The sequence below is a fragment of the Ovis canadensis genome, chromosome 4 (assembly GCF_042477335.2).
Source record: "Ovis canadensis isolate MfBH-ARS-UI-01 breed Bighorn chromosome 4, ARS-UI_OviCan_v2, whole genome shotgun sequence".
Taxonomy (NCBI): Eukaryota; Metazoa; Chordata; class Mammalia; order Artiodactyla; family Bovidae; genus Ovis; species Ovis canadensis.
Window position 1 is genome coordinate 26,202,049 of NC_091248.1, and position 12,023 is coordinate 26,214,071.

At 41.8% G+C, this 12,023-nt stretch overlaps 1 protein-coding gene and 1 long non-coding RNA gene across 3 annotated transcripts in view; one reads left to right on the top strand and one right to left on the bottom strand.

The window, feature by feature from the left end:
• LOC138439140 (uncharacterized) overlaps positions 1 to 12,023 on the bottom strand; it is a 299,286-nt gene that overhangs the window by 268,815 nt on the left and 18,448 nt on the right. The gene's annotated exons all lie outside the window — the stretch shown is intronic.
• COL1A2 (collagen type I alpha 2 chain) overlaps positions 4,167 to 12,023 on the top strand; it is a 37,196-nt gene continuing 29,339 nt past the window's right edge. Inside the window, exons 1-4 of one of the 2 annotated variants that reach the window (XM_069587426.1) lie at positions 4,167 to 4,663; positions 8,296 to 8,367; positions 9,583 to 9,675; positions 10,944 to 10,991. In XM_069587426.1, the coding sequence (XP_069443527.1) occupies positions 10,989 to 10,991 (3 nt within the window). In that variant the 5' untranslated portion in view covers positions 4,167 to 4,663; positions 8,296 to 8,367; positions 9,583 to 9,675; positions 10,944 to 10,988. Of the gene's footprint in view, positions 4,664 to 7,265; positions 7,696 to 8,295; positions 8,368 to 9,582; positions 9,676 to 10,943; positions 10,992 to 12,023 lie in introns of those variants that run through there. The other variant, XM_069587427.1, reaches the window with a different exon arrangement.

The window sequence follows — 12,023 nt, forward strand, 5'->3', positions numbered from 1 at the left end:
CATGTACAAGGGTTTTGGATTTCAGGCCTAAACCAACTATGAGACCTGTCCACCATTGTGGATAGGACATAACCACCTAAAACTGAACGCAGCCAGACTTGACCTCTTTATCTTCCCCCTCCTTCTCTCCAAGTCTTCCCCCTCAAATGTTTCCCTGCTCAGTGGGTGGTACCTCCAAGGCAGTCAGTTGCTCAGGCAAGAAATCTCCTGATGCTCCCCAACTCCTTCTCCCTCACTACCCACAACCAGACAGCAGTCTTTTTCTTCTACTCCCAAAGGTTTACAGAGCCTGCCAGCTCCTCTCCAACTCTACCAGCCCGACCCCAGGCCCCCATGGTTATCCTTCAGAACTACACCTGCAGCCTCGTAACTGGCTTCTTTGTCTCCACTGAGTTCTCTTTCTACTCATTTCCCTACACTGCAGCCACAATCATCCTTCTTAAAAGCACTCTCTAATTACACAAGTTTTCTGCTTAAAATCATCCAAACACTATCCGTAGCATAGTCGAGAAAACACAGACTCCAGAACACAGCTGAAAGGGTGCTTTCTGATCTAGTTCCTTCTGAATCCACCGGTCTCATTTCCAGCTCCTTGCTCTGCTCTCTCTCCCTTCACAAACCTACTGTGCTAAAAGGCTTCCATTCCTAAGAACTGCCAAATTTGCTAATCCCTCTGTGACTGGGTCTCTCCCTCATCTCTTCTGATCCTATTCATATTTAAGGCTTGAGCTTCTTGCATCCTCCAAGAAGCCCTCTTTGATTTCACCCGCCTAAGTCTGACACTGGTGGAGACTGAGGGCAGGAGGAGAAGGGGGCAACAGAAGATCGAGATGGATGAGATGGTTGGATGGCATCACTGACTCAACGGACATGAGTTTGAACAAACTCCCGGAGATCGTGAAGGACAGGGAAGCCTGGCATGCTGCAGTCCATGGGTGGCAAAGAATCAGACATGACTGAGCAACTGAACAACAACCACCTAAATCTAGATTAGGTGTCGATGTAATCCTCCCATAAACACCTGGAAGCACCCTGTGCTTCCCCATCACAGTAGTCCCTGCACTTGTCTCTTGATCTCCAACAGATGCCATGGCCCCTGAGGGCAGTGACCGTGTTCTGTACCCACCAGTTAGCACAACGCCTGGTTCCAGTACTAAATAATTCAGTGAATACTCCTCTGGTCCTGTGCAAATAACCAAATGTTCCAATTGATAAGATGTAGGGCAGGAATCTCCATGTCTTCCAAACAAATGTCATGGAGAGAAGCCAGCCCTCAAACCTCTTCAGCTACCACCTTAATGATCAGCTAATACCTTCTTAGCAAAAGACCATCCTACCTAGAAATAGAATAAGACAGTGTACTGGTGCTTTCCACAGAGTGGATCCTCAGAAATGTTTGAAAGGCAATGTCAGTTTGAAGCTTGATCAAAGGAAAAAAAGGAATAAAAGCATAAGACAGCATGGTCTTATCAGGCTGTTTTACTTTTTTTTTTTTTTGCATGTTTTTTAAATTATTTTTTAATTGTAAGAAAATTGCTGTACAATGTTGTGTCGGTTTCTGCCATACAACAGGATCAGCCATGATTAGGCATCTGCCACCTGCCTCCATTCCCCGCATCCTACCCTTCTAGGTCTGCTCTGGATTTTTTAAATCAGTGGGTCTCTTGACCCTCCTCTTGCCAAACTATATGGTGTGGCCTGGTTTGTAAACTGAGAGTTGCAGGGAGCTGAAGTGATCATCTTATTTTCAATGGAGAACAATTTAGGAACAGGAACCCAGGTGTTAACTGCCTAATGGCAAAATCCAGAGGTCTTTGCTATCTAGCTCTTTTCTTCTTCCTCTCCCCTCCTCCGCTCTCTGCCTCAACCCTGCTTTACTCTCTTACTCTTCTGTTTCCTCCTACTGGGCCTCCAATCCCCCCCACCCCATCACCTAGGCTTCCCTTCACTCACCCACATCATCACAGCCATCCCCAAGACACTCAGTTTAGGCTTTGGGTCAGTTTTCTTCCCAGTCCCACTCCACCCCCACCCCCCCACCCCCAACTCCCACTCATTCACAAAGATTCTCCTTTATTTGGAAGCACAAAATAGTGAACAGACATCTATTTAGATTACAGATCCGTTTAGATTACAAATACTTACATTTATAAGCATTAAAGAACCCCTCCAATAACACAAACATTTAATTAGCTATCTTCCTCACTAAGTGGCGAGAAAGAGAAGGTCAAAATAATGTGTAAAAAAACTGCTGGAACAAAAATGTCTCCCTCTTTAAAAATTCCCTTTCAGTTTTCTCCATTCTCATTGTTTCCTCTGGATCCGCGGCCTCCCACCAAATGGCTGACGACTGCCAGCTTCAAACTCTGCCACATCAACAGGGAGGGAGCCGGGCAGCGTTAGCTATTTGCATCAGGTTCCAGGAATGCTTTTCCAGTTATCAGTTTACTCTGCAGAGAGATTTTTTCCTTTAGTTTATAAACGTGTGCTCGAATTTCTCGAATTCTCCAAAACTTGCTGGGAATTTTGTTATGCTAAAAGGTAAATTATAATCACATTTCCCAAACAGTTACTGCAATTTCAAAATGTCTTCTAAAGTTATCTCCCACATCAGTGCTCTTAATTAGAATAAGAGGTTTGGGGGTGGTTTTTTTTTTTTTTAGTTTTGGGATTTTTCTCTTTTATTTCCACTAACTTTGTAAGTTTAGAGGAAGCAACTAGTTTAAGAAAAGTTTATTTTATAGCAGCTGCTGATAGAGTTAACTTAGGCAGAAATTCTTCCTTACAGGAGAGAGGTGGCGGAAGGAGAGAAGAGATGGGGGAAAGAAAGGAAAAAAGATTACAAAGGAACTACAGCCTACTCATTTCTGTTTGGTGGAGACAGAATTGACCTAAAGATGCCCCTTTTGTGCTACCTTCTGGGAGAGAATGGTTGTCTCATTGGGGGTGCTGAGCAAGCAGGGACGCAGCCCCAGACCAATGGCCTTTCCTCTGGGCCTGAAATGAATCTCTAAAGGGCTGGGGAAAGGGCCGTCTGCTGACGTTGACTGCACTCAGTATCCTGGATTCTCAAGAGTTCCGGTGTCTCACTTCCAGTCCTTCAGGGTCAAGGTCCCAGCTCCTCCTCTCCCTGGTGGGTGAAGGAGGTTGGGTGTTGGGGAGAGGTCTAACATCCACGCTGGTGGGAGCTTTGCTTGAGGTGTTACCAGAGCAGACAGCCTATATCCCAAACTCAAATCAGAAGTCCCTCTAGATGGCCTAAGGTTTTTCTCCAAGGTGTGGAGAGGAGCTGGGAGGTGCTTGGGCGTTTCCTGTTCAGAGTGGGGTCAGTGAATGGGCAGAGAGGGGAAGAGGGATGGGTGGGTTTGGGGGACTCTTGAGTTTGGGCTTGGGATGGAGCTGGTAAATCCAGACAAGGAGTCTGTGGAGAAGAGGAGGGGGGAGACTAGAAACCTGAAAGGGAGAGGGTGGACTTTCCATGCAACCTCAGGAAGAGGCTGCGAGTGAGAGAGGAGTCCAGGTCGGTCAGTTACAATCACTTCGCAGGGTCAGATAATCCCCAAAGCCTCGGTTTAGGATCAGCCTCAGCAGAGAGTGGCCAGGAGGTCTAAGATTTCTCCGATGACTTGGTCGATCTGGTCTGCTGGCAAAGCCCATCCTCCCCGGTGCGGGAGGCCCGCTGCCACCAGCGCGCATCTCTCCCTTTCAACAGTGGGGCTCCTCGGGACTCCAGGTCCACCCTCCAACAAACGGAACCCCCTTTCATCCTTCCCCGGAGTCAGAAGAGAGAGGGAGCATTACTTCTGAAAAAGTGGGCGCACACACGCCCCAGAGTTGGAGAAAAGCGGGGCGGGGGTGAGGGGCAGGGTGGAGGGGTCGGAAGGAGGGCGGCCTCCGGGTGCGCCACGCTGTCGGACCCGTTCGGGTCCTCTGCCCCCAGGGCCCTCCACCCTGCCGGTGGCCCGCAGGGCACAAGGTAGGCAGGGCTGGACAGCTCCCGCTTTGATCTCTGGGCTCCCGTCCCTTCTCCAGCTGCCGGGCTGCCCCCGAGAGCTGCAAACTCTGCCCACGTCGGTGTCAGCAGAGCCCTCCGACGTGTCCATAAGTGTTTCCAAACTTGGAAAGGGCGGGGAGGGGGGGAGGCGGGGAGGAAGGCCGGGGCGAGGGGGGATGGGGAGGGCGGAGGTATGCAGACAGCGAGTCAGAGTTTCCCCTTGAAAGCCTCAAAAGTGTCCACGTCCTCAAAAAGAATGGAACCAATTTAAGAAGCCAGCCCCGTGGCCACGTCCCTCCCCCCGCTGCACTCCCTCCTCGGCGCCCCCGCAGTCTCCTCCCAGCTGTGGCTGCCCGGGCCCCCAGCCCCAGCCCTCCCATTGGTGGAAGCGCTTTTGGAGGCACCCTCGGGCCGGAGAAACTTGGGCCGTATAAATAGGGCAGATCCGGGCTTTATTATTTTAGCACCAAGGCGGCAGGAGGTTTCGGCTAAGTTGGAGGTACTGGCCACGACTGCATGCCTGCGCCCGCCAGGTGATACCTCCGCCGGTGACCCAGGGGCTCTGCGACACAAGGAGTCTGCATGTCTGAGTGGTAGACATGCTCAGCTTTGTGGATACGCGGACTTTGTTGCTGCTTGCAGTCACTTCGTGCCTAGCAACATGCCAATGTAAGTGCCTTCAGCTTGTTTCGGGCAGTCTGGGGAAGAGGTTAGAGGGGTGGGCAGGAAAACCTGGTCTGAAATGGAAAACCTCGCCAAGTTTCAGGGACAGCTAGGAGGGCAGGCTCTCTGGCATGTGGAGAAACGCTGGCATATAGGAGAAACGTGGAAAATACTGTAGAAATGAAATTCAAAAGAGGTTCTCCACTCTCGCCAAAAGTTAGGGAACTTTTCTCTTAACTCGGACTGAAGCTGTGAACTTCCATCTGGATCCTCCAGCTAGTAAAGCTCAAAGGGAGCAGAGAATCTTTTTCTTTTAAGGATGAGATGTTATCTGACATGAGCAAGGAAGCCAAAGGCCTCCACCTAAAAGGCCCTATAACTGCCCTGATGCCCACCTCTGCGAAACCTGAGGCCTGGCTTAGAAAACCTTTTAATTAAGTTATTAAAAAAAAAAAAAAAAAAACTCACGCCCTAAAGACTTTTCTTCTCTGGGTGTTTTAAGACTGGTCTGGATGATGGTGACCATGAGGCGCCCTCTGGAGGGAGGACAAGGAGGGCACGGGACCAGGGCTTAAGGCTCGTGGAATCCCCAATTTAAAGACTCCACAGGGTTATACAGAGAATGTCTGCATTTCTCCTTGAACCCAGTCCCAAAAGCTAGCCAGTGTTTCCCGGCAAGGAAAATGGATACTTCCTGAAATGTAATTAACTTCTCATTTCATTACCTGATCATGGTAATGGTAACATGATTTAGCTAAAATCTGCCCTGCCTTTTGTTGAGCCTGAGAGTTATCTCTTTAACATGTTCCCTGTGATAGGCAGTCTGAACTTAGCAAGTTGGGAAATTATCAACACTGATCTGGGTCTCAAGAGACCCAGGTTTTCCCCATGACTCTGCCAATAATTTATCATGTGACTGTGGGCGAGTCAAACCGAGCCTTTTCTAAAACACAGGATAGAAATTGGATGGACTCCAAGGCTGCTTTCCAGCTGTAGGTTTTATGACCCGATTGGGTATCTGGCCACACCCAACACTCTAAAACTTGGCTCCACCCATATGCCACGGTGTCTACCGTTGCATCATCACTGAAGCGTTTGTGTGTGTGTGTTTCCTCCCTGCATCCACTTTTAGTATACACACTGTGAATGCTAAGGAATAATTGCATTGAACAAATTCACATTACCAGGTTCATTTTTTATGAGATCTGAGAGTGGTGGGGAAAAAGGGTCTTCTCCTAAAGATGAAAATAGACCTAGGGAAGTTTGAAGATACAAAAGACAATTCAACTTCTAATCAATATCCAACCCCAGTCTGAATAAAAGTTGCCCAACACACATTCTTCAAAATGGCTCAGTCTGAATAATTAGAAGGCAAATTTCCAAAACCATGAGGACTTCCGTTAATCAAGCCCAGGCATAATTATTCTTCCTACTGATGAACACAATGAAGTAAACATATCATTTTCCTAATTTAAAAGTAATTCTCATAAATTGCCCTTAAATATCAGGGCTGGATGTGGTCCACCCTCCTCAATTGTGACTGCTACAACAGATGTTCTCACTCCAAATGACACACTTCTTGGCCACCTAATTAAAGCAATTTTTGGGGTGATTCATTTTGTTGCCAGCTTGGCCACATTTATATCCTGTGTTAGCCTGTAATTTGTATACTGTAGGAGCGGAATTCAGTCTTTAAGGACTTAGAGCAATTATGGCAAAGGGGGAGGATACTACTTTGGTGTATTTTTCCCATTATTTTTCTAGATCTTTAATGCAGTTTTTCCATTTATACAGAGCAATTCTTTCTCAGGGCCAAAAGTGATATATGTTGGTAAAATGACCTTACATAATTTAAGTGAACCTATTTAAAGCAAAACTTCAGATGTCCAAATGAATCCATTTTCATGGTGACTAATTCACAAATTAGTCCTTTTGAAAAAGGACATTAAGAATGGTACAAACACTGTAATGTTAATGTTACACAAAAAAACAAAATCTGCTTTAGGTAATGTAGTTTCCTAAATTTCCCCCCTTTTAAATTTCTAAGTATCAAAAATTATCTAAACTACAAATTACTCCTCATCAATCTACTGGTTTTGCTCACATTCAGTGAGTCACTGTGCAATTTACCATCATAATTACTAAATATTACAAGTATCCTTTAGATACATTAATATTTCACAGCATTTATAAAATAGTAAATAATTAACAATTTAATTCAAAATATATTTACATATTAATATGTAAAACAAATGGTCCTGTTGATCCCTGCCATAATTTTGACCTGCATAATTTCCAAGTCATTAGAATATTCTTAATAAAAAATATAACTGGTCCTTTAATTAAGTCAGTCAGTTTTATAGATAAGTATACCCATTTGTTAATCACTGCTGGTGATCAGTGAAATAATACTAATGACTATTTCTTTTTTCCCTTTTTCTCTATAGCCTTACAAGAGGTGAGTAAAATTATTTTTAGAATTTTTAATTTTAGACTTTGATTACCTTGGCCACAGTAGTCATCTCTGGGGAAGGAAAAGGAAGCTATATTGGTATTGACCAACCTGAATTTCCAAAAATATGAAGAGTTAAGGTAGTGCAACCTTTCTGGTTGCCTTAGAAAGTACCCACCCCAGTTTCCAAAGTGGGCGGGGCTACTGAATAAGGCCACCCTAAAACCTACACCCACAAGAAAAGAAGAATAAATAATTCAGTAGAAGGTTGGAAGCTAGACTTCATCGAGCTAGAGAATTTTGTCACTCCCTGGAGTCACCTGCAAGATTATTATGAACAAATTCTTAGCTCATGAACTGAATTTCAGGTATAATTATAGGTAAGTATATATCTGAGATCTGTACGTATTTTTTATTGGTAAAATGTAAATTGTACTTTGAAATATTAAGATAATAGTCATGTGCAGTATGTATAATTTGTAAGTATATTTGTATACTACATGGAAATGGGAGCCATTTTAAAATTTATACAATTTTCCTCATAATAATCTTTTTACTTATTCTCTTCTAGGCAACTGCAAGAAAGGTAAGAATCTAATACGTCTCTGTATCTGAAATGATCAGAGATAACTTAGAGTTTAACTAAACTTATGGTACACTACAGAAGGAAAATACCTTGTCAAGATTTTGTGCATATGAATATGCATTAGCTAAACCATAAAATGAAGTAGCTTTGATATGTAAGATAACAAAGCTTTATTCTCTTCCAGAGTCATCTCTAATTATATTTATATTATACAACTGGTGACTTACATACTAAAAAAAAAGAAAAGATTTTTGTTCTAGAGATGAACCGAGTATTAATTATAGGTAGTAGACAAAAGTTTATTTTAAAGAGCTTTGACTATATAAATATGCTATTATTGACATTACAAAATAATAACTTTATCCACAGAAATTATCTTTCTAAAAATAGTGGTTACAATATTGGCCCTAATGCTGGAGACTATAGCCTCCAATCTCCCAGTGTAAAACAAAATTATATGTAATTATAATAAAAACAAAATATTTTTATCTATTGTATTGTGCTATTTTTATAGCTCCTATCTGATAACACTATGGTTAGATCAGCCTCCTGACTAATCATTATCAAGAATGCTTTGCTCATTCACTGGAAATTGCTTAGACATTTATTATTGTGCTGTTTGTATCTTCCTTATAGGGCCCAAGTGGAGATAGAGGACCACGCGGAGAAAGGGTGTGTAATTTTTGAACCATTAAAGAGCTTTGGCCCATATTTTAATAACTACATATTAGAATACAGGAGTCTGACAGTTTATCAAAATGTTATATATCCAGATAATTGCCTACCTTTTAAGCAGATAATGCCTTACAGAAAGTGAATGAACATAATTCTATATAATCAATATTATTTTTAGGTCAAGATTATCCTTTAAGAAAGCAAACCTATTATAGACAGCCATATTCTTTGCATGGTCTTTCTTTGCTTTAAGGTGACATGTCCAACACATCCATAAGGGAGATGTGCCTACCCACTACAACATGACCCTTCCCTTTTTCAACATGCTTTGTTTACTTTTCAAGTAAGATCTCTGATGTAGGCTGAATGTAATAGTAAGCCAGCAGTCAACAACATGTTTCTGTTTAAATTAATAAATGTATAAGTTAGGCTTGCATTTTTTTCATGGTATTCTTAGATCTCCTTGCTATATTTATGTGATATCAATATATAAATACCCATACCTTGTATCCATTGAGAAGTGCAGACTTAAATGTATTCCACTCAAGCAATTTATTACAGGTAGGATTATGTCAGTAAATTACTTTAACATAAATAGTATTAATGGTAGGAAAACTGCAGGATTTTCTACGCTGTGATGACTATTAATTGTCATTTCATCTACTTTTCACACATAACATACTAAAATAATTGAGTAAATTCATCAATTAGAAATTGACAGTCAATATACATAGTATATCTGGAGAAGGAAATGGCAACCCAGTCCAGTATTCTCTTGCCTGGAGAATCCTATGGACAGAGGAACCTGGCGGGCTACAGTCCGTGGGCTCACAAAGAGTCGGATACGACTGAGCAACTTCACACATACATAGTATATCACTGTGCACTGTTAACCATATGAATTTATAGCTATAAGTTTTAGCTTTATTTGAATACTGGAGCTCCTTTATGCTTCAATATCAAATGGCTGACAGAGTCCTCTTCCAAGAGGAACTATCCTGTCTTGTGTCTTCTTTGGACACCAGCTACTAAACCTCCTTCTAAAACAGACCCATGTCAATAGTGACGAATGTGGCAGTTTAAACGTCCACACCACGTGTACCTTCTGACCAACTTCCGATCTTGTCACATGGATTCTGAGGGCTCCTTTTTGAAGTACAGGTCTCCATGGAGTTTGTCTAGCCCTAATGTAGTTCACTTTTTCCATCACAGGGTCCACCAGGCCCACCAGGCAGAGATGGTGATGACGGCATCCCAGGCCCTCCTGGTCCCCCTGGCCCTCCTGGCCCCCCTGGTCTTGGCGGGGTAAGATGTCTTTAAGTATCGTTAACTTCAGTTTCTTATACCTGTATTAGAAGAAGACTCATTGGGGAATTTATTTTTAGTGGTTCTGGGGGAGAGTCTGCTATTTGGATATTAGCATAGCATTTTATTTCATTTGGTCTCTTTGGTTTCTTCATTCAAGAGTCTGCTTTGGCAGGTCTCTTTCTGCACCCTTGTCAATTACAGGACAGGTCTTTGTGTTCACTGAAGGTAGCTGCAGCCCTTGCGACCATTATTTAACTTGGGAATTTAATATCTTTTATCAATGGGGCACAAATAAGAGGTGTTGCATTATTAAAAAGTTTGATTAGATTGAATTATAAATGAAATCCCTGATCTTAAGCAGTTTCACAAACATCCTACTCTTTTTATTCTCCTTGGCTTGAAGTCTGCAGAACCAACATTCAAAGCCATTTTGGGTTTAATTTGTTTGAAACTAATTTGAGAAAAGTACATTTCCCTTTTTCATTAATATCTTCTTTTAGCTTTATGCTTTAACAATGGTATGAGCGCCAAATGGCCTCACTGCAGGAAGGAAAACATATTTGCTTAATTGGTTAGCACTATGAATCAGAAGCCTGATTCTAATACCCAACTATATGCCAGTAAAAGAAGACCTTTCTCCCCCAAAGATCTTATTATGATTGCTTATCTACTGAGTGCATTAAAAAGCACCTTCTTTAATAGATCTACCACTATAAGAGAGATCTTTAACAGTAAAGCTATTACTGTGAATTATTTTTTAAAAGTTTAATCTTCCAAGGGGCATTTTAATTTAACTTTCCTCTAAACTTGAATACTCTTTATACTCTTTTTGAAACTACAGCAAGAAAAAGATCCCTTAGTCGTTTTGTGTAGTTCCGGAGGAACAGGGCAACAGGTGGGAATGCAAAGTTGTTCTCTTGGTTTCTGCTTAATTTATCAGGGGCTCCCACTGACTTTTAAAGTTTAGAAAGCTCTCTTCCTCAGTGTACAGGTAGAGACTGAAGTGAGAGGGTTAACAGGGCAAGAAAAGTTTCAAAATAATGTAGGGAAGCTCCCTATTTCAAACTAGGGATGGCCCTAAATTTTAAATTCTTGAATTTTTTTAGGAATTTAGCTCAGTAGGGAAGTCTAAATTGAGAATGATGTAAAAAATACTGCTCCCTTTTAAACATCAACAGAAAAATCTTTAAAAATAGAATGAGAAAAATGAACTATATGGCCAATAATTATTTTATATATATGTTTTTTCTTTTTCTCCCATCTAGAACTTTGCTGCTCAGTTTGATGGAAAAGGAGGTGGCCCTGGACCAATGGTATGTTTATCTCCAGTTTTTATCTCAGCCAAAAAAGTACTAAATAGGGAATTTACTTTATTTTTAAAGTTCACATAGCCATTTATTTAGCTACCTAGGTTAATAGTACTCAGATCAGATAAAAGCAGTAGCTATTTTTGTATACAAATCTATAAAAATCTAAGCTTAGGTAAGGGGGTTCCATTTTCTCTACAAACATGCCTCCTTATAATAGATCAGATATTTATTTCCAAGAAATAATCTGTGGACATAGTAACCATAATTTAAGCAAACCAATTTAATTTAGAAGAGTGATCACTCTAATTAACTTTTTTATGCCCTTTAATATTGCATAGAATTCTAAGCAACCAATAGAGACCCAGAACTATTAAGTTCTATGAACTTGCTGGAAAGGATCAGCAAGTTCTAGTTTAGATCAGCAAGGTCTAGTCTAGCCCATTCATCTTCTGTGTGTGTGTGCATTAGTCACTCAGGGGTGTCTGACTCTTTGTGACCGAATGGACTAGGGTCCATCAGGCTCCTCTGTCCATGGAATTCTCCAGACACAATTACTGGAGTGGGTTGCCATTCCCTTCTCCAGGGGATCTTTCCAATCAAGGGATATAACCCGGGTCTGCCGCATTGAAAGTAGATTCTTTACCATCTGAGTCACCGAGGAAGCTCATTTTCTATTTAGAGAGTTTAAGGTCTTTCCCAAGGACATACATGTGGTTAACGACAGAACGTCAGGCAAGATGTCTGATATTCAACATCATGGCTTATGTATCTAGTACTTGAATAAAACATTACTTCGTTCAGCAAGTATTTACCAGCTATCTTCGATGAGACCCAAACTCTATTATGCCTTTGGGACACAAACAGTGACTGTGGCAGATTCTCACCATCTCTCAAGGAATTAGTAACATAGGAAATGTTTCTTTTTATCCATTTTTGATTAAAAAATTCCTTTTAAAGTCTGATTAATTATAAATCAGTATAGGAGAGAATATGACTGTGGTGATAAAAGTCTGTCTTTTACAAGTAAACCTTCTC